The sequence below is a fragment of the Prunus avium genome, chromosome 5 (assembly GCF_965620075.1).
Source record: "Prunus avium chromosome 5, drPruAviu1.hap1.1, whole genome shotgun sequence".
Taxonomy (NCBI): Eukaryota; Viridiplantae; Streptophyta; class Magnoliopsida; order Rosales; family Rosaceae; genus Prunus; species Prunus avium.
The window spans coordinates 24,103,548-24,125,031 of NC_142288.1; the positions used below are offsets into that span (position 1 = coordinate 24,103,548).

At 36.4% G+C, this 21,484-nt stretch overlaps 4 protein-coding genes across 5 annotated transcripts; 3 read left to right on the top strand and 1 right to left on the bottom strand.

Annotated features, from left to right (window-relative positions):
- Window positions 1–1,519: 1,519 nt before the first annotated feature.
- Window positions 1,520–4,483, bottom strand: LOC110758960 (putative lysophospholipase BODYGUARD 3). The gene is made up of 4 exons (XM_021960942.2): window positions 3,551–4,483; window positions 3,141–3,472; window positions 2,677–2,876; window positions 1,520–2,190 (listed from the first exon to the last, which is right to left on the bottom strand). Exons 1-4 carry the CDS (start codon window positions 4,068–4,070, stop codon window positions 1,860–1,862), a joined length of 1,383 nt encoding a protein of 460 aa, XP_021816634.1. The 5' UTR covers window positions 4,071–4,483; the 3' UTR covers window positions 1,520–1,859.
- A 3,343-nt stretch (window positions 4,484–7,826) lies between these two features.
- Window positions 7,827–9,904, top strand: LOC110758955 (GDSL-like Lipase/Acylhydrolase superfamily protein). Its single transcript, XM_021960936.2, has 5 exons — window positions 7,827–8,095; window positions 8,526–8,656; window positions 8,735–8,977; window positions 9,094–9,352; window positions 9,438–9,904. The coding sequence occupies exons 1-5, from the start codon at window positions 7,840–7,842 to the stop codon at window positions 9,674–9,676; spliced, it is 1,128 nt and encodes a 375-aa protein (XP_021816628.1). The 5' UTR covers window positions 7,827–7,839; the 3' UTR covers window positions 9,677–9,904.
- A 4,780-nt stretch (window positions 9,905–14,684) lies between these two features.
- On the top strand, window positions 14,685–17,155 carry LOC110758892 (beta-carotene isomerase D27). Of its 2 annotated transcripts, none has more exons than XM_021960852.2 (6): window positions 14,685–15,463; window positions 15,627–15,719; window positions 15,970–16,031; window positions 16,231–16,337; window positions 16,522–16,617; window positions 16,678–17,155. In XM_021960852.2, exons 1-6 carry the CDS (start codon window positions 15,083–15,085, stop codon window positions 16,743–16,745), a joined length of 807 nt encoding a protein of 268 aa, XP_021816544.1. In that variant the 5' UTR covers window positions 14,685–15,082; the 3' UTR covers window positions 16,746–17,155. The 2 variants fall into 2 exon arrangements, with proteins under 2 accessions (XP_021816544.1, XP_021816545.1); XM_021960853.2 differs by having other exon boundaries at window positions 14,695–15,463; window positions 16,696–17,155.
- Window positions 17,156–18,340: 1,185 nt separating this feature from the next.
- LOC110758876 (endoglucanase CX) lies at window positions 18,341–20,835 on the top strand. Its single transcript, XM_021960828.2, has 7 exons — window positions 18,341–18,657; window positions 18,765–18,974; window positions 19,110–19,310; window positions 19,418–19,510; window positions 19,599–19,760; window positions 19,837–19,948; window positions 20,036–20,835. Exons 1-7 carry the CDS (start codon window positions 18,439–18,441, stop codon window positions 20,530–20,532), a joined length of 1,494 nt encoding a protein of 497 aa, XP_021816520.2. The 5' UTR covers window positions 18,341–18,438; the 3' UTR covers window positions 20,533–20,835.
- Window positions 20,836–21,484: the final 649 nt, after the last annotated feature.

The following is a 21,484-nucleotide window of genomic DNA, read 5'->3' on the forward strand; positions in this document are numbered from 1 at the left end:
TATTAATTTACATATTATAATTTTAATAAATTAAATAATACACGTGTTATGATCTGAGTGCACTGATAACACAAGAATAAAAAAATAACTATATAGAAACGACAAACTCACATTGGTTCAATTCTTTGAGTTTCTTTCATCAGCAAGCAATTTAGGTCGTTTCTTTCACCAACCTTCATGAATAATAGCCGTGCGGCCAACAGCCCACACTTTAGTACAATATTGGAAGAAACTTAACACTACTAATATAATGCGGGCATTATGCCGTCAAAGTTGGGTGGGTGACACTGCTCTTACAAATCAAGAGTTTTATATCATTCACAAATCCTAGGCCACACACGTAAATAATATGTTGTTAGTTGTGTATGTGAAACATTGATTATGTTCTTATATTGAGCATTCGGGAAATACTAGCTACATTCCCCTTCTACTTTATTTCTTGATGTTTTCATCCTACAAATTTTTAGAAACGAGCAAATATATGAACCTAGTGTGTTTGATTAAACACTGAAGTAGCAAGCTATTAATCAAATTACTAAACGATTTTCAATTTAATTGATTTCGATTATCGATTATCATAAAAGATTGCGGAAGAAATGAAAGGTACAAAGAAGTAGCTAGCATTCTCATAAACCAAAATACAAAGGTACATCATGGCGTCAAAGTTGGGCGACTCTGCTATCATACAAGATTTCTCTCCATATCACAAAATATCCTGGCCCCAGAGGTCGTGCTCATTTCAAACTCGATGAACAAGAAGTCAACATTGTGTACTTGCATTATTATGAACATGTTTGTAATTTGTTTTGGACTGTCGCAGACGTGTAGCATTCAGCCATTGTTATGCCAACAATTAATATGACCTGGTATATATACCTAACAAAAAACCCATGCATTTATTCATACAAAAACCACTTCTTCTTTTTTGGGCATAGAATTTTGTGAACTATAATATATAATTTATTTAAGGAAGGTGTTAAAAGTTGACTAGCTGTTCACCGGCAAGAATTCAGTACAAAAATGAACGTGTGAGATTCAAATGAGATCAGAGTGGTTTGTACGTCGTGTTACATGAATTGCTATATAAGAGGTGCATTAAGTCTTCAAGCCACTTTCCACACCCACCACCTTAGTTTAAGTGTGACATCTCTAGCTATATTCAATATTCGATGACTAAGACTACAAAACAAAGTACTGGTGGTTGTCACTAGATTTCTTTTCTTATATTAAATTTTATTTTTAATTGCGTTGTAACAAAACTGGTGGTGGTCACTAGAAACTAGTTTGTTTCGTGCTTCATTTGGACAACATGTTCTTATATTATATCTTTCAAGATTTACCCATATTCGGCACATAATTGCTTTGTACTTTTGTTTGTTTATCAATTATATACTATCGCTTATTTTCAAAATATTATACGTACCCTTCAAGAAATGACATTCATATGATTTAGGCAAGCATTTTTCATTATTTACCACATGGGAGAGAGAGAGAGAGAGAGATGAGACCAAGACAACAATAAAAACAAGGATTTTTTTACTCAATTTCATCTTATCTTCATCATATCATCAACTTGGTACATTTTATGACTTAGGTCTTAGGGCATTTGACAAACCCAACAACAATACACAGGTAACAATTTCCACAAGGTCTAGCTATGGCTATAGCTGATTAAGCGCCATCTGAGACTTGGACAGTTGAAGAGGAAGAAAAATTATAGCCTCCCATTATCTCATTTTTCTCAGGCTACTTTTATATATCCACCTCTCTACCCCACTGACCCCTCTCTGCTAATTTCCAAAACTAACATATGCATATCACATCTACTTGACTTGACTTGAAGAGGTCTTATATTTTTCTTAACCACTTTTTGATGAATTTCTCCAAATCTTCTCAAGCTCTCTAGCAAACGCCTTCTGCCTCCCAACCACAATCGTGATGTGATCTTTCTTCTCAATCACCATCACGCGAGCCCGAGGGATTTTCGACTGCACATTGTAGCTGCACTCTACTGGGATTAGCTCGTCGTCTTTGCCGTGAAACACATTCACATCACATTTTAGATGGTCTCTCACAACGTCTAAGTATTTGTCCATCTTGCCGGCTGTGCCACATATAATGTTGTGCAGTGTGTGCCATGCTGCGTTGTGAGTGTGGCAGAAGAACCCTTCATACAAGAAAGTTCTGATCCTGCAGATTACCAAACAAAAGAACAAATTAATAACTAGATTAAATTTAATAACTTAATTCATTACGCTTCATTGAGAATTTGTTAAGAATTTCTAATCTTATTCATTGGAGCGCATGTATGAATCTAAGAATTTCTAAGCTCCGTCGAATAAATGTGGTAAAAGCAAATGTTACAAAGTTATGGACCCATCACACATTGACTGGTTAATATTAATGCAAACACAAGCTGGACCAGCTCAGCTGTCATGGTATTTACTAATTGGAGATGATGGGTGGGTTAGGATATATCGGTTACCATCACAGTGGATCAATCAATGCGTACAAAAAAGGGTCCACAAGTATCGTTTTGAAAGCTTAGAAAATTATTAATGGCATATAAGAATAACGTGGTTGCGTGTGTCTAGAAATGGGCTTTGGTGGTTGGAAATGAAGCACAATATTCTACAAGGTGATGGTGAAGTGATGAATTCAGTTGAAGAAAGTTACCTGTTTCTTGTGACAAGTTTGGTAAGAAATTCCACAATTCGGTGGTTCTTGCAAATCAGCAAACAAATAGTCCTTGAGATGTGCTCGTACCAGCAAGCAATGGAGGCACCAAAGGCAATCACAGGCCACACCCGCCTTGGAGCCACCCTTCTCATCACATATTGTGTTGCTTGTTCACCCTTTGGTATTGGGTAATATGGCTGCCGCGTCATACGTTCAAAAAATAGGGTTAAAGCCAATTAAACTTGGCACAAACTTGTTGACAAATAATGCCCACAATAAATAGATGTGACCATATGATATAACGACAATTTTTGTGTTTATGTTCAAAACTACGATCTTTAAAAAACGACGTGGTTTTAAATATGATCAAGCATAACATCACGACAAGAAAAACACACAAGTGGAAAATATTTTGTTTTCAAAAATTTGGGTAAGGGTCATAATCAAGAGGTTGAACTTACAGGTGCAAGTAAGGTGAGGGACTTGATGGAGAGAGGGTATTTAACAGCAAGAGCAAGGGCCAAAATGCAACCCAAAGAATGAGCCACAATGTGGAAGGATTTAACTTTGTTGGGTTCAAGCACAGATCTCTCTATCATCTCCAAATGCTCTCTGAGGGTGTACATGGAGTCAGTTGGCTTTGGGCTCCTCCCAAACCCCAACAGATCAATAGCAAAAAGCCTAAAACTTGATTTTGCAGCACTTGAAAAGTTGGGGAACAATGTTTCAGTCCAGAATGCTGATGATGAAATAAACCCATGTATGAAAAGCACATCTTCTTGTGCCTTATAATCTGAAATGGCATGGAGAAATAAGTCACATATGCAGATTTTGTGATATATATTTTGTGAAAATGAGAAAATTATTTTACCTTTGGGTCCCTCAGTTCTAACATAGAGGGTTTCCTTGCTATTAGAGGTCCAAGATGTACAAAATTTACAATCACAATCAGACCACCTTGGGATTGGATGGCATTGTTGGCCTCCAATCTTGCCTTGAAGCATTTCAACAATGGTGGAGTTGACAGTGAAAGTGGATCTCACAGTCCCTTTCTTGGTCTCCTTCATGGTCAGCTTTGAGACCTCAGACAAGAGGGAAGGCCTTGTGTAGAGAGTGTCTGAGATCTCCTCAAGTTGCAGTTTGGTGGAGCTAAGGCACACAATTTTAGACTCACCTTGCTCAGAGACCAAGATTTTGCCACTGCTAGTAATGGCTTCTTTGGATGAGGAGCAATAGCAAGGCTTCCATTCAGCTTCAATGAAAAAATCAGCAACTCTGTACAGAAAACAGAGGAGGAAATCCACAAGGTCTAGAACTGAGAACACAATGAAGCTCACAGCCTCGTTTATGACCCTACCAACCAATGCCAAAGCAGATTTGGCCTTGCCCATGGAAGCCGTGTAAGCTCTAAGACACACGAACCCAAAATTTTATAAGTGGGGAAATAAGAGGCGGAGAGAAGAAGGGTTCCTATAGAAAATGCAATGTCATAGATATAACCGGTTTGCTTGGTCTCTCAAGTGCAATTAGCTGTAGCTGAGCTTCCTCTTCCTCCGCCCTCTCTCTCTCTCTCTCTCTCTCTCTCTCTCTCTCTTAATAGAAAACCCAAATGCTTGAAATAAGAAGAGAAGGGCTAGAAGAATAAAAGGATGTGGGTCAAGGTCATGACTCTTTCACTATATACAAATGGCTGATGAAAGCAACTATGGGACGACCTTGTTCACTCCCCCCTAGCTAGGTTATAAGAAACCCATGTTACATTTGATTGAAGCGTGTGGGAGATTGAAGCGTGAGAGAGAGAGAGAGAGAGAGAGAGAGAGAGAGAGAGAGAGAGAGAGAGAGAGAGGTTTGCAAATGTAATATCGACAATCCAAGTTACCAACAGATGGGAGTTAAATGTATTGATTGTTCATAAACATGGTTTGTTGGCCAAGATAAAAGGTAGGTGGTAGTTGAACCCCCCATGTATAGCAACAAATTCTCCTCAGCAAAGATTTGGACTTACAAATAAAGCATACTTTTATATATCCACCTCTCTCTCCAAAGAAAAATTTGTTCTAATATTAATCAATGATATCGACGGTCGACTAAGTTGTTTCTTCTTGGCATCACAAACCCAAAACCCGTGCCACAAGGAGAGGAAAAAGGAAAAGGATGGGCATATTGCTTGCCCATGATAAATTCTTGGGTACAATTTTTTCTCATCCACTAGGTTACACCTCATCCTTTGTAGCTCAAAGTTGCCCAACTCATTAATGTGCCCTAAGACTTATTTATTTTTTGTGTGAAAATGAACAGGTACTCCCAAACCTCTAATATTTATTGCAGGCTGCCTGGGCCACATGACTGCCTCCCAACCCAATAGGCGACCATTCTCCCTCCCACCGTTCCAATAAGATCATTGAAAAAATTCTAGCATAATTAACTCTAAAATTGGTCATCCTATGGACAAATTAAGATCCATAAGCATATATACAAGACTTTTGAGTGGCGAATCGGCTTGTTCATGTAGTTTTCGGTATTAGTGGTAGGTTTGAGTGATTTGAGGAGCCACTTATTAATTTCATTCAGGACACTCTATTAGAATTCTTGTAATAGAGGTAAGCCCCTCAAATATTTTTCAATGATCAATAAAATTTCTCTCGTATTGCCGACATTCCCTTAAAAAAATCCATAACCATATATACAAGACTTTTGTTACTTTTCTATGCGTGATAATTATTTGACGGTCGATGAAAACAATAAGGGAGCTAGCTAGCACCGGCACTGCATGGTTCATAATGAGGTCTACTTCTTGTGAGCATCGGTTGAGATATCCTTGTCCGATGAAACCCACATGTCAAGTCGGTTTATTGTTGGGAATTGTTAGCAGTGAGCAAATCAACATGCATGTATATATATGCATGCATGTTGGCTGGTCCAAATATTACATCGATAGGTTGATGTTGATCGATAAGGACACAAACACAGCACTAATAATCCTACTTTGGGAAGTTAATTAGAATTAACATTAACTCATTCATATGCATGCATGGCTTTATTCATTTGGGAAAAGCTGCCTTGGAATATAATAGGTCGGCTTAATTTATTATTGTGTGATTTTGCTGTTAATTATGCAGTCCTTGGCCCTTCGTATAGTTGGATATTGAATTACAAATATAACTTTTGCACCAAAAAAATAAAATAAAAAGAATAAAAAGAAAGAAACAGCTTTGCGACTTTTATATATATTATTATTCAAGCAAGTAAACTCCTCGTGAACAATAAAAGTCAGGGAGTAAAACTTGCAATTTAAAACAAGCTTTGCGTCTGAATTTAAAGACAAACAGCTAGTCTAGCTAAATTATATTTCATCCCACAGAGTTTTTAGTTTCTAATCTACAAAGACTTTACAATTTGTGTCATGGGAAGAACACTGCAAAATATCTTTTTATCATGCCAAAAAATTCTGATTCTAACCAGACAAAAAAAAGGCTTAGTAAAATGAGAGAGAGAGAGAGAGAGAGAGAGAGAGAGAGAGAGAGAGAGAGAGAGAGAGAGAGAGAGAGAGAGAGAGAGAGAGAGAAAGAGGTGGGGGCAGTGGGAGTTTGGGTAAGAGTGGATTTAGGGTAAATTATTGTGTGCACTAGTTTGCTATAGTTAATCGCCCACACTTATATAGGTGATTGATAATTATTTATTGATATGAATCTCATGATATCACACCAATGGAAAAATTATAATTATTACTCCATGCACACTTGCGCAATTGTAGTTAACTAACATTTTGTGTATAACTAGCCTAATAATCCAAACACCGCGCCGGAGGGGGGGTGGTGGTGTTGGGGGAGAGAGAATTAAATTACAATGAATCAAGAAAAACTATCATGCGATATACATCTTCGATGCTAAAAAAAAATATTTTGTTCTAAAAATAGTTTGATTAAGGAGAGAATAATTAATGTTGATGGAGCTTCTGATTAGGCCAATATTACATATATACTTTTTGTGTGGTGCCCCTTGAATGAAGTTGAATTGTAGCCCACTGCTGGGGAGAGGAGAGGGAGATATATTTTTAGAATGGTTTTCATCATGCAACTTTTGAGTGTGACTCCCTCCAAGTTGGCAAGATTAGTGTGAGGATACTCTCGTGATGATTTCTTGTAGTAGTTCACAGTTCACTAATGGATGGGGAATTTTAGACATATTTCGTCCACGTCAAGTTAATTTGTTGCTCATTAGTTCGTTTTGATTTGTCGCTCCTTGATTAGCTAGTTTTGGTTCCTACTTATTCTATTCAGAATGATCTCTTTGAAGATTGTATGTTGAGTTTTTCAGAGTGAGAATGCACGTCTAAGACTAAGATGAAATCAGAACATTTTATGGTGAATGGGAGTAGATTTTAGTGTCTCTTTAGGGTTGGAGCTACTCCTATGATTATGAACATTCAATCTATATAATATCCCTGGTTTAAAGGAATGGACTGGAATTGAAGACAGGAGCCCCATGTGGTGGGAATTCGCATTTGAAAATAAATAAATAAATAAAATAAAAAGAAAATAAACGTAATTTACCTCTTAAACATTTAATTCTCTATAGCTTATTATTTCCTGATAACTATTTTGATCCTTTTTAGCAATTAGCATGGTTCTTTGGAACTGTCTCTTTTGTGCAGATCTTCCAAAATATTCAATTATGAGAAACTCCAATAAGGAAATAAAACAATTATTAATGACAGAGCCCCCTATCAAGATTATACACAGATCAATATGTGGGATAAAATACACAATATGTGTCATATATAACCCCTTTAGCAGCGAATTTAATTCTGTACTTCACTTCTCTGCAGTGCCAGAGTCGGTGGTGAGAGCCTACCAAATCAATAAAACCAGAAATTATTGTGAGCCCATTAAAGGGGAAACTTCTCTATCCCCGTTTCATTGTCATTCTTTTTTTATCTTTCTCATCGTCTTCTGAGAAGTGACATAATGAGAGAGAGAAAGAAAAATGAGATCAGCCAAGCCATGACCAATTCCAAGTATATTGATGTCATGTAAAATCTCACACAGACCTATTCAAAGATTATGTTACCTGCTAAAGCAGGCCATGCAAATTATGCATCATCTATAAAAATAACCCCATGTGAATTCTGAACCTTAAAACTTTTCTTCAATATTGGCAATGGAGGCCCTTAAGATCTCTCACTGTTTTCTGCTATGGTTTATGTGCTCAACTGTTCTGTTTTTGAATGCCTTGCAGCCCTGTTTTGCTTTCACTTCATTTGTGTTTGGAGACTCTTTGGTTGATGCAGGAAACAATGACTACATTTTCACTCTCTCAAAGGCAGATTCTCCTCCTTATGGCATTGATTTTAAGCCTTCTGGTGGACATCCCACCGGTCGATTCACAAATGGTCGAACCATTTCAGACATTGTAGGTAAATGCACTTAATGTTAATTTGCTCCCACCAACCCTAGCTTGACTTGGTGCTCTCTTGGCTAATTTCTAAATAGTCATCAACTAATTCCTTCGGTCATTTAATGTTCTATGAAGCAACTCAATTAATTATCCCAACATGAAAAAAATTAACAAGAAAAATAGAGTCTAAGAATTCATCAGAGTGCCTGAGTTTTAAATTGGGTCACAAGATTTTTATTTATTTTATTTTTGTACTTATTTATGTGTGACGCATGATAATTCAGAAGCCATTAATTACCATTTATGCCATGCATGAAGATGATCTTCTTTTTCTTTCTTTCTTTTTTTAAAATTGACATTTTAAATTGGCGTTTGTTTGGTTTTGTTGACTAATCATAATAATTAACCATTTTATTACTAATTGTTGCTAATTTGCATGGTGCAATCAGGTCAAGCTTTTGGAGCCAAGTCATTTCCTCCACCTTATCTAGCACCAAACACTCAAGCCAACTCAATCCTCGGAGGAATTAATTATGCTTCTGGAGCCTCTGGAATATTAGATAAAACAGGGGTTTTATTTGTAAGTAATTATAATTAGGAACTTTAATCACAACCCCATTTAAATTAATCTCACAGATTTGCTATTATTGTATACCAGATTGGAAGGGTTCCTCTGCGTGAGCAGGTAGATAATTTTGAGCAAAGCAGAAGTTACATGGTGAAAGTAATAGGAGAGAAGAATGCAATGAAGTTTCTAAAGAAGGCAATCTTCTCAGTCACAATTGGATCCAATGATGTCCTCAACTATTTCCAACCAACCATACCATTTTTGGGTTATGGCAAAGTCTCTCCTAACTTGTTCCAAGACTTCATGGTCTCTAACTTGACTATACATCTCAAGGTACAAACTTTAACCAATCATCTAATCAAGCTTAATTAGCCCAAAATAAACAATAATTAAGCTTACGATTTCGATATTTCTTTGATCTAATTATATATGTAAGTTTCTGTGTGAAGAGATTGCACTTGTTGGGTGCTAGAAAGTTCATTGTGGTAGGAGTTGGACCACTAGGATGCATACCCTTTATTCGTGCCATCAAATTATTACCTAGTGGACAATGCTCTGCTGAGGTGAATGAGTTGATCCAAGGCTACAATACCAAACTGAATGGGGTTTTAGATCAACTAAATCAAGAATTGGGTCCTGAAGCTATCTTTGTTTATGCAAATTCCTTTGATATCTTCATGAAGATTATAGGAAATTATCATCAATATGGTAACCAGCTTTCAAAACCAGAGCTACCCTTTTATTCATTTTATTGTCTGATGAAGTGAGTTTGATAATTGTTTGGTTTTGCTAGGATTTGAGGATGCAAATGAGCCATGCTGTGGTGGGAACTTTCCACCATTTATTTGCTTCAAGAGCAGTGGTACAAACAGAAGCTCTGCGTTGTGTGCCGATCGGTCCAAGTATGTGTTCTGGGATGCATATCATCCTACAGAAGCTGCAAATATGATCGTAGCCAAGGGGTTACTTGATGGGGATGAAAGTGTTAGCTATCCCATTAACATCCGTGAGCTTTACAACTATAACTCCTAGCGTGACATATATTTATAGCCTACTTCAAAATGTTGGCCCAAAATTGTAATGTAGGCAGGGAATGAATTGAACTACAATGTTTATGTTTGAACATAATGTTAAATCATTGAATGAATATCAAGAAACACAGAAGATGGAAGAAGCATCATTTTTAAAACAAATTCCTGCCTTCAATTACAAAGGTCAACTCTACTCTGGCATTAGTTTCTGACACAGCTATTAACTCAAAAGAGAAGTCAACCCCCTGCCAATCTTGCAATTCGTTTTCTAGGAAAATGTTTTAGAAGTTGAGAAAAGAAAATTAATCTAAACAATTGGCTTCTCTTCTGTAAGAAATTAAAGGGGTTGACCATGCATGGCTCTTCCTCCATTACAATTTTATTCTGTTTGCCAACTACCATCATCAACCACATAAATGAAACTAATAAGTCAAAATGCAGACCCTGCATGATTTTTAATACTCAATCTGCAGACCTGTTGACCTGCTAAAGAACCTAGTAATGGATGTCCAAACCACAGTTCAAGTTTGTGAGGAAATGTACACTTGCAACACAGAAATCAATGATGTTGTTGTATATATACACTGTTTCCTTCCCAATGCTCTGAGATAATATGAAAACCAAGATAAATTACTAGAGTTTTTTTTTCTTTTTGGTTTTTCTGGTTTGATGTGTATAAATTTAATAATTAATAAAACATTGAATTTTATTAAAATTGAAGGCAAATAGAAAGATGTTGGGTATCATGAGATGCCAATTCTGGGTCCAGTCTGCAGTTGTGTAGGATATGGTCTTTGTTAACAATGCAGCCAATAGGCCTTGGGAAAGCATGGGTTCTAAACTTTTTCCAAATATTATGAACTTGCTTGGGCCAAGGCCCTGCCAGCCAGTTGATGCAAAATATAAATGAAAGTAGATTTTGAAAATCTTATGTGCCAATGTCTAAAGATAGTCAACAAGCGTGGCATTTGCCTTAGCCTCAAATCTACCCCACCATGACTCAAAATAATATATCTACAAGACTTAACATAAATTCATTAGAATACATACATATATATATGACCCCAAAAAAAGTACACATATATATATATGACAATATAAACTAGTTTAAGCTATGAAGTGGACAAAACTCAATAGCTATATGTAGTGATCCTAATAGGCACTTTACCAAATCCATGTAAGATTAACACTCGAAATCGTATAAAATAAATAAATAAATAAATAATAAATGCGTATATGACAAGTTGATTCAAGTTTGAATGGATGATAGATTATTAGATTGTGGTTTCAAAATGAATTACGCATCCAAATATTTTTTGTTGTTTTGTAAAAGATTTGTAGCTCAAGTGACAATCGAAATTATTTTCAAGAAGTATTGACATGATCTCTGGACAATGAATAAGTAGATTTTGTTATTTTCAAGTAATATTTCCATTATAAAATTGCAATTCATATTATAATAACATACATGCCAAAATTGCAGTTCATTTATCATAAATATGTTGGAATGGTAATTATACATTTGATTGATAATGGAGAATGAATTTTCCAATTTCCAGCAGAGGTAAATCTCCTTCACTCTCTCAATCCCCAAGCTATAAACCCTTCTGCAGTTCCAGCAAGGCTCTTGAAAATCTTACATGTGAAACGAGTGAAGATAAGTTGCAAATTTTCTCAGTTTTCAACTCCACTTCCGAACATTGGCCAATTAGAGCAAAAGTAACCTCCCTTGGATCTCCACCATGCTGGAACAAAACATCTCCATTGCAATACTCATCCAATGCAAAGCCGGAAAAGTTGTACCAATTGAGTCATGCCCCAATCACAGTGGAATGAGACTGGTTCTCATTGAAGTCATTTCTTATACTACCAAGAAACTTTTGTTGAATGTTCATTCTCTTGAGACAGAGATTGAAATAGATACACACAAAGACAGGGACACAGTATAGGGGCCTAAATCAGACTAAAAAAGAGGAAAAATTAAGACATAGACAAAATGTAAACCCTAAGATTATCAAATAGAAAATCACAAAGACAAAACGAGGAAAATTACAGTCAACAAGCGTGGCATTTGCCTTGGCCTCAAATCCACCCCACCATGACTCAAAGCTTATTCAATGTCAACCTCACAGGCTCTGCAGAATCTCAGAAAACTGGGACCAGTCATACAGTTCTCAGTCTACATGTCTTCACTGAATCTACAAAGTATGATAATAATATACAAATTAAAATAGATAATGGACATGTAGACTATCTGTTTTCACTTGATTCCATTATTTTCCCTTTATACTTTCATGAGAGTAGAAAGGGAAAAGAATGGAATATGTTTTGCCAGTGAATAAGCTCCCTTGGAATGAAAGAGACATTAGCATCCTCAAATTGTTGCAAATTCTTCTCGACATCATCAATGAGAGATGCCCATCTCACTTATTTATCATTGCACATATTTGTTTTTTCGTCTTATTGAGTAGTTTGTGTAGTGCACTTAATCTGCTGAAGAGATGAGTGTTTTAAACTAATAGGATTAATAAACCAAAATCAAGACATGTCAATTGTATCTTTAACGCCAATTCTTTTCTGTCAGGCGCCTGGGAAAAAACGTAAAAAAGAATTTGTTCTTTCATTTATTTCTGCATATTTTCATTTGGCCCGGGGCTTTCCAAAGTTATCATACATTTTCTAACAATGATACCACAACAAAATCTACAAACTTATAAAATCATGCTTAAAGGGGAAGGAATGAAAAAACATTCCCTGGCAATCAGAACTGATATGTAACGTTTACTCTTACATCCGAGGAGGTTCTATATTCTATATCCTCCTCGCCCAATATTATTTGTATAAAAAGAATGATGTATAACATTATAATTTATAAGCACATCAACACGAACATTAATTCAAACAATATGGCCAATGAGCCTGCAATGGCAAAATGTTAATTCGACTGCGCACAACAAAATCAAAATAGCCTGCTCTGTTAGAAAACTACAACGGATAGCTCAAGGCCAAGCCCCACGCCAATGGCCATTGCAAATTCCGCCTTTGTTTCTTGAAAATTTGTCAGAAGAAAATACCACAAATTCAGAAGTAAAAACTCTCTACAATTTTAGTATTAGTATTGTGTGACTCATAACTGGAAAGCAACTTTGTGTTATCTATCACTTCTAGAAAATACGAAGACAGAGGGAGAAACTTTAATGCATTTGCTTCTGCAAGCTGAATTGAATTTCTTTTATTATTGGAGGCCTAGGGATTTCGAATCTCTGCCCACATTGATGGAGGTGGAATAGCTCAACCAACTGAGCTATAACCCACTAGTGGTGAATTGAAAATTTGTATAATGGTTGATTATTCAATATTGGTTAAAAGACCCATCCACAAAGCATGTGCACAAGTAAATTTTCAAATAAGGCCTTTTTTTTAAGGACTTTTTTTATTTAGATAGGCAATAGCATACTAAACTCACACACACTACACGGATGTTAAGACTCGAACCAAACAACTACACTAATGGGTTCTTTGCTACACAAGGTCATTATTGATTAAACTTCTATGGAGCCAAATAAAGGTTAACATATTTTTACTCATATTGGGCCTGGGACTGCGAATAATACAGATTATTTTTCCAAATAGGGTTAATGACCTAAATGGTCCCCAAACTATTGCCATATTATCATTTTGGTCCACCAACTAAAATTTTCAATTCAAACGTCCTTAAACTTTCAATTCAAACGTCCTTAAACTTTTTATTTTGTACCAAGATGGTCCATCCGTCAAAGTTTGTGTATTATTCCTTGAAATCGAGGGACAAAATCGTATTTTTATGTGAGTATCCTCCTCTAAAAGGGTTATTGATCCTAATGGTCCCCCAACTATTGCTCTAGTATCATTTTGGTCCACCAACTAAAATTTTCATTTGAACCATCCTTCAACTTTTTTTTTTTTGGTATCAAGATGGTCCTATTGTTAAAGTCTGTCAATTTTATTGTTAAATTGAGGGGCAAAAATGTCTCTATGAATTAAAATAGTAATATATAATTAAAAATTAAAGGAAACTATTATAAAACTTTAAAAAAAATTAAAAAATTGAATCTCACCAGCCACATGGTTTTTTTTTTTTTTTTTCATGAGACTGACCTAACAATTAATAATAAAAAATTCTCTATTGTATAAATTAATTAAAATCACATAAATATAAAAATAAAATAACAATTTTTTAAAAGAGTAAACAATAATTAAAAATTAAAGGAAACTATTATAGGAACTTGTACCTAATTTTAAAATTGAAAAAATTGAATCTCACCACCAACATGGCTTTTTTTTGCTGACATGGACTTAAAAAGTAATAATTTTTTTCTCTATTGTTTAAATTAATTAAAAATTTTAAAATCAAATAAATACAAAAATAAATAACAATAAAATTGACGGACTTTGACGGTAGTACCATCTTGATACAAAAAAAAAAGAGTTGAAGAACTGTTCAAATGAAAATTTTAGTTGGTGGACCAAAATGATACTAGAGCAATAGTTGAGGGACCGGAGGTATTTTGGTTTTGAACGATAGAGCTTCTCAAAAAGTCACATATACCCTTCAAAACTCAGTCACGTGGCCATCATGTGATCAGAAGTAAAGGAATCTGTAACGGATGGACCATCTTGGTACAAAATAAAAAGTTTAAGGACGTTTAAATTGAAAATTTTAGTTGGTGACCAAAATGATAATGGGGCAATAGTTTAGGGACCATTTAGGTCATTAACCCTTTCCAAATATTATGAACTTGCTTGGGCCAAGGCCCTGCCAGCCAGTAGATGCAAAATATAAAGGAAAGTAGATTCTGAAAATCTTATCTGCCAATGTCTAAAGACTACAGTCAACAAGCGTGGCATTTGCCTTAGCCTCAAATCCACCCCACCATGACTTAAAGCTTATTCAATATCAACCTCACAGGTTCTCCAGAACCTCAGAAAACTGGGACCAGCCATTCAGTTCTCAGTCTACATGTCTTCACTGAATCTACAAAGTTTGATAATAATAAACCAATTAAAATAGATAATGGTGAACTGGGATTTTCTCATAATTTCATAATTTAGAGAACCAATGAATAGTAATGGAATAGATAGCGCCAGTAAATCTGTTCCAAGAAAGGCATGTGTGGTCATAATTATTTCTAAGCAAACAAAAGCAAAACTCAACCAATCATATACCCTTTAGCTAGCATTTGGTAAGTTGTTCAGGTATGTTGTATGAACAAAACCATCCCCATTAAACTCTGTGTCATGCATTTTGTGTTGTTGCATTTGTATTTCTCAGCTCTTCACATACATACTAAAGAAGACACCCAGCTGAGCATTCAAATCCCTTCTTCTTTTTTGTTTTCTTTGCACCAGAATTATAGTGATTGATTTCATGGTGGTTCTAAGCCTTCAACCTGTCCAATTTTCTACCCCTAAACACATGTTATTATGTAGACCGGGCAGTACTGGTTATCCCATCCGATGTGGGATTGCAGAGCCATCAGGAGAGCCAGCTCCCATGGGACAAAAGACCAAGTACAATGATGGGTTTTTTGAGAAGGGATTTATGACACTGTTTGCTCGCAAAATGAAGAAGTTTGCAGCTCCAGTGAAGGCCAGGACTGAGACTAAGGAGAAGGCATGGTGGGAATATGACTATGAGAGCTTTGTGGATGTGTCTAAGAGAGTGATGCAGGGGCGGTCTAGAGTTCAGCAGCAGCAAGTGGTTCGAGAGGTGCTCTTGTCTATGCTGCCTCCAGGTGCGCCTGATCAGGTGGATAATAGTAGACCATTAATTCTCACTTCTCTAATGTTTGGTCTTAGTGATTACATTGTTGGCAATTGGGTATAATTTTGTAGCACATGAAGGGATGGGGGTTTGGTTTGTTCTGTTGTATGGATGAATTGAATAGTTATTTGACTTGTTATCTTTGCAGTTTAGGAAATTGTTTCCACCAACAAAGTGGGCAGCTGAATTCAATGCTGCATTAACAGTGCCTTTCTTCCACTGGTTGGTTGGGCCTTCTGAGGTAATTATACTTTTACTCCTCTTAGCTAAAGCTAGATAGAGTCTATACTGTATAGCATGAGTGGTGCTGTGTCACAAAATTAGAAATTGCTCATATTTTCAACCTTTTAAAAGATTAATCTGGTTTTGGTCAATGTCAAATATCTGAAATTATTTGGTTTTTCTGTTGTGCAAGCTAAATATGATGTTTCATTTGCTGCTTCCTTTTGGACTTAATTGTTGTGATACACTAATTTATGGGCATCCACCAGGTTGTAGAAGTTGAGATAAATGGGGTGAAGCAAAGAAGTGGAGTCCATATAAAGAAATGCAGGTGGGATCTATATTTCATGATGTCCAAATTGAATATAAATTTGTCAAGTCAACATATATAAAGAAATTTCCTTTTGAGGAGCTGCAAAGATAAAACTCCATGAAGTAGGGTTCTTAAATGGAAACAATTTTGATAGATGACATGACTGAAAACACAGCCAATCACTAATTTTCTAACTTTGGCATTCTTCCTTATCTAGGTACCTGGAGAACAGTGGGTGTGTTGGAATGTGTGTGAATATGTGCAAGTTTCCTACTCAAGATTTCTTCACCAATGAATTTGGGCTTCCCTTAACCATGATTCCAAGTATGATTCATTATCTTGGTTTAATTATGCACAAAAATCAGACTTTAAGGCTGGAATTCTTATATAAGTTTGATCAAACACATTCCAAGTAGAAAACAGAGCTTTCTGAATTGGATTTCCTTGTGCAGTAATTATATTAATAAACTTCTACATCTTGTCTTATCCCCATTCTTTCTATGCTCAGATTTTGAAGATATGAGTTGTGAAATGGTGTATGGCCAAGTTCCACCACCATTTGAAGAGGATCCAGTGTCCAAACAACCATGTTTTACTGATATATGTAAGTTTGTAGAGCTTGTATATTGTGTGATCAATGGAGGTATATATTCCTGATTTCTAGCTATGCGTTTATCTGCAGGTTCCATTGCAACTCCCAGCTCCAGTGTCTGTCCAAAATTACAAGCTTGAAAGATACTCCTCCGTTATTCATAGTTCCAGTACAGCTTTCAAGTTCATATGTCACATCCATCTTACAGTTCAACTGCAGTACATATCTTTTATGCGTGTTGAACATGGCGAAAGTGGAAGTTACCATATACCTATTAGGCTGAAAATTTCTATCTCATGACAGGAGAGAATTTGTTTGTAAAATTAAAGACAATATATCACTCTTTATAAGCCCAAGGTCATATCTCATTTTGGAGAATCCTAGGAACCAACAATGTGTCTAATAGACTGAATTTGAGTTCTCGTTCGCTTTTTATGGTGTATGGAAGAGAGATTATCTTCTCCGCTCCCTGAGTTTTATCAAGTGGTCCTGTGAATTGAGAAACCTTCAATAAAGTCACATGTTTGACAACAAGTTCATTCATTTTGCATATGCTTTTGAGGCCAGCATACCACCTCCAAAGAGTAGGAAATCAAGCTACATGGTAAAATAAGCGAAACAGATAAGATGACCTGCCCCGCGCTTGATATGAAGTTTTTGATGCAAAAATTTGGCAAGGTTGAGCTGAGTTTGTAGCTCAACTGCAGGAAATATGCAAGCACTTGATGCTGCTGAAATTCAGCCTGCCTTTCAGGCTTTCAGTATTGGGCACATGAAAAAAGGGATTAGGTTTTAGCTCTTGCAATTGGCAAAATCTGTCATTGCCATATTGATGTTCCTTTCATTCCTTTGAAAATGTTGGGGAAATCTGAGAGTCCAAGAAAACAAGCAACCTCAAAAACCCCCTTAATTTGTGCTCTATGAAGCAATCATCAAATCATTTGGTGCTTTTCCAACCCAAAAAAAATAAAATTTTAATTTAAAACTCTTGACCAAAAATGTGAGATTCTAGGACGTCACTGTAAGTCCCAATCACATGATAGGTGGAATTTATGGCTACATCACTAGGGCCTTTAACTAATAAAACGGCTCATGCAAGTTGCAAAAAACCCACCACCTCTTTTTTCTTTTTGCCTTCTTCTTCTTCTTCTTCCTCATTTTCAATCCTTCAAACTTTTTTTTAGCTTGGGCGGCCCATGTGATTTGCTTTATTTATCTATTCATACAATCCGTGACTTTGCTGCTACAGACAAATCACATTTTCTTCTACAACCTCCATCACACGCCTTAAATTGTGGCATCCAAAGTCCAACCATGCCTCTAATTTAAACCCAATTTTGCTTCACGTAAATTTCGGTTTTTGTTCAAGACTTTTGGCATGATTTAACAGTACTAAGAGCTTCTCTGTGTGCAGATTGAAAAACCCATGAAGAATACAGACGTAAGTTTTTTTCAATAAAGTTTTTTTGGAACCATGTGAGGATTATGCTCTGTTTTGCGTCTTTTTGTCTCTGTTTTGTGACTTGCAGTTTTCATAATATCCAATAGCAAAGGATAAAGTTTGTAACTTTGTATCATTATTTGTTTTATTCTCACAACCCAAATGTCCCATTTTGGCGCATTTGATCCCGTGACAAGCATGACACCTCACTCTCTCTCTCTCTCTCTCTCCCAACGACCAACCGAACAAACCAACCTCCTTCTTCTTCTCACTGCCTATAAATTGAAGTCTTTTGCCTCAACACATTTCAAACCCACCACCTTATCTTAATTAGGTCTCTTCTGCTATAGCATTGAAGAGGCTTTAGGATTGAGGAAGAAATTGATTATATAATGGCTTATGCTGCCACATTTTCTTTAGTGACACAAGTTCTAGGCTTAACACTTTGTTTGCTCAGTTTATGCTGCTCTGCCTTCACTCCTCAAGACTACTCAGATGCTCTTGAGAAGTCCATCCTCTTCTTTGAGGGCCAGAGGTCCGGGAAATTGCCGGCGAACCAGCGTGCCACTTGGAGGGCAAATTCTGGCTTGTCTGATGGCTCCTCATACCATGTACTAATTAATTTAATTTTTTTCAACTACTGTATATTTTGTCATTTTACAATATAAAATGATACTAAGGTCTAAGGTGTTACTTGGGTGTGACTTGAATTTTTCAGGTGGACCTAGTAGGGGGCTACTATGATGCTGGAGATAATGTCAAGTTTGGCCTGCCAATGGCCTTCACAACCACATTACTTGCATGGAGTGTCATTGAGTTTGGTGACTCAATGCATAACCAGATTGAGAATGCCAAGGATGCCGTACGTTGGAGCACAGATTATCTTCTAAAAGCAGCCACTTCAACCCCTGGAGCCTTATACGTCCAAGTGAGAGAAACAAAATTATAAATTGGTTACACAAAACTGAGAGCTAGAGAAAAATGACTATTGTTAATGACATTTGTTTTCAAGCTGAAGACAAGTCCTGAGAGTCACATGTTTTCACATGTTTTGGTGGTGCAGGTGGCAGATCCAAACGCGGACCACCGCTGCTGGGAGAGGCCTGAAGATATGGACACGCCACGCAATGTGTACAAGGTGTCGGCTCAAAATCCAGGATCAGATGTAGCATCAGAGACTGCTGCTGCATTGGCTGCAGCTTCCATAGTGTTCAAGGACTCTGACCCTTCTTACTCTGGAAAATTGCTTCACACAGCCATGAAAGTAAACACCTAACACAAAAGTTAAATTCATTATTTAACAGTTTTTCCACCTTCATACCACTTCATTATTTACAAGTAAGTTAATTTTGAATTGTGATCACCATGCAGGTGTTTGATTTTGCAGACAGGTACAGAGGTTCTTACAGTGACTCTATAGGCTCAGTGGTCTGCCCTTTTTACTGCTCATACTCAGGATACCATGTAAGCCAAAGGCATAACATAATTTGCTTCTAATTTCCTTTGTTTTAATCCATTAAAGGTTCCTAATGATCCCAATTGTTCTGATTAGGATGAGCTTCTGTGGGGTGCTTCATGGATCCATAGAGCCTCTCAGAACAGTTCATACTTGGCTTACATAAAGTCCAATGGCCACATCTTGGGTGCAGATGATGATGATTTCTCCTTTAGTTGGGATGACAAGAGACCTGGAACAAAAATCCTTCTTTCAAAGGTTTATTTTATTCTCAGTCACACCAGAAAAATCTTAACAGGTCAAATTACTTATAATTAATTGGGTTTTGGTACAGAGCTTTCTAGAGAAAAACAATGAGGAATTCCAGTTATACAAAGCACATTCAGACAATTACATATGCTCCTTACTTCCTGGAACATCTAATTTCCAGGCCCAATATACCCCTGGTAACCTACCCTTTTATCTTTTTCGCGCTGATATTGTGCTTATATCCAAAACTACGTTGTTGCGCATTTAATCGAAATGGTTTACAGGAGGACTTCTCTACAAAGCAAGTGAGAGCAATCTCCAGTATGTTACTTCCGCAACACTCCTCCTACTCACATATGCAAAGTATCTTAGAACAAATGGAGGAGTGGCTACATGTGGCTCCTCAAAAGTCACAGCAGAAACCCTAATCTCAGAGGCAAAGAAGCAGGTTGACTACATACTTGGTGACAATCCAGCAAAGATTTCATACATGGTAGGGTTTGGGAAGAAATACCCACAACACATACACCACAGAGGCTCTTCTCTGCCATCTGTGCATGAACACCCAGAGCGCATTAGCTGCAACGATGGATTTCAATATCTGCATTCTGGATCACCCAACCCAAATGTGCTTGTTGGAGCCATTGTTGGTGGACCTGATAGCAAAGACAGCTTCTCTGATGACAGGAACAACTATCAGCAATCTGAGCCAGCCACTTACATCAATGCACCAGTTGTTGGGGCTCTTGCTTTCTTCTCTGCCAACACCAACCCAAATTAGCTCCAACTTCTATTAACCTCTAAAATTTAAAAAAAAAAATAAGAGGAAAGTGGATTGGAGATAAGTGAAGAGTTGTATGAATAGTAGATTGAAAGGTGCAACTTTAGTATCCTGTTAATTAGTTGTTTAGAGGGCAAATCAGAGTCCAAATGTTGTGCCATTGGCATTTCCATGAGCTGTGGCACATAGTTTAAGTGTAGGTTGGAAAATGTTCTTAATTTACAGTTGGATTGAGAACTCCCAAAAAATTAAATATGAAAAGACTAGTTTGCCTTTGATATAAAATGACTATTTGAAAGTCTACATCCCAAGCATCATTTTTTTAAGCTCTTAAACTTACTCTCACTCTCTCTCTAATCACTAAAGGCATAAAACAATATGAAAGAAACTTAGTTTCGAAGAGTAGAACATCAAATCATCCTTTTGGAGTCACCAAATGAAGCGTGGGTCGATAATTTTTTATTGTCATCTAAGAATTTATGATTTTTATATTGTCATCGTTAAGTTGAGTTTAGAACCCTAATCAACCCCTACCTAAAAACAGTCTACCAATTTAGTACCCCGAATGTCATGAATTTAAAAACGCATTTAGTAACCTGTAAGAATTATGGAAAATTAATTAAAGTAAAAAATTTCTAGTCATATTTCTAGAAATGAATAATTAGATTAGGGAAGGGTGTTAATGATGAAGTGAAATGAATCTAAAGTTAACATATGCATCAAGTGATGTATATAAACATATATTCGATAAAACCAGAAGAAATCTAATCGTTCCCTTATGAATCCATCAGAAGCTGCTTATGAAAACAAATCTTCAGCTTAAAAATTTATGGAAAATAAATCACAACGAATAAGGCAACAACGTAATTACTCAAAAATCCGCGCCCAAATCCGTAATCTCCCTAAAAGGCAAAAAATTAAAATTTAAAAAAAAATAATAAAAATAAAGGAA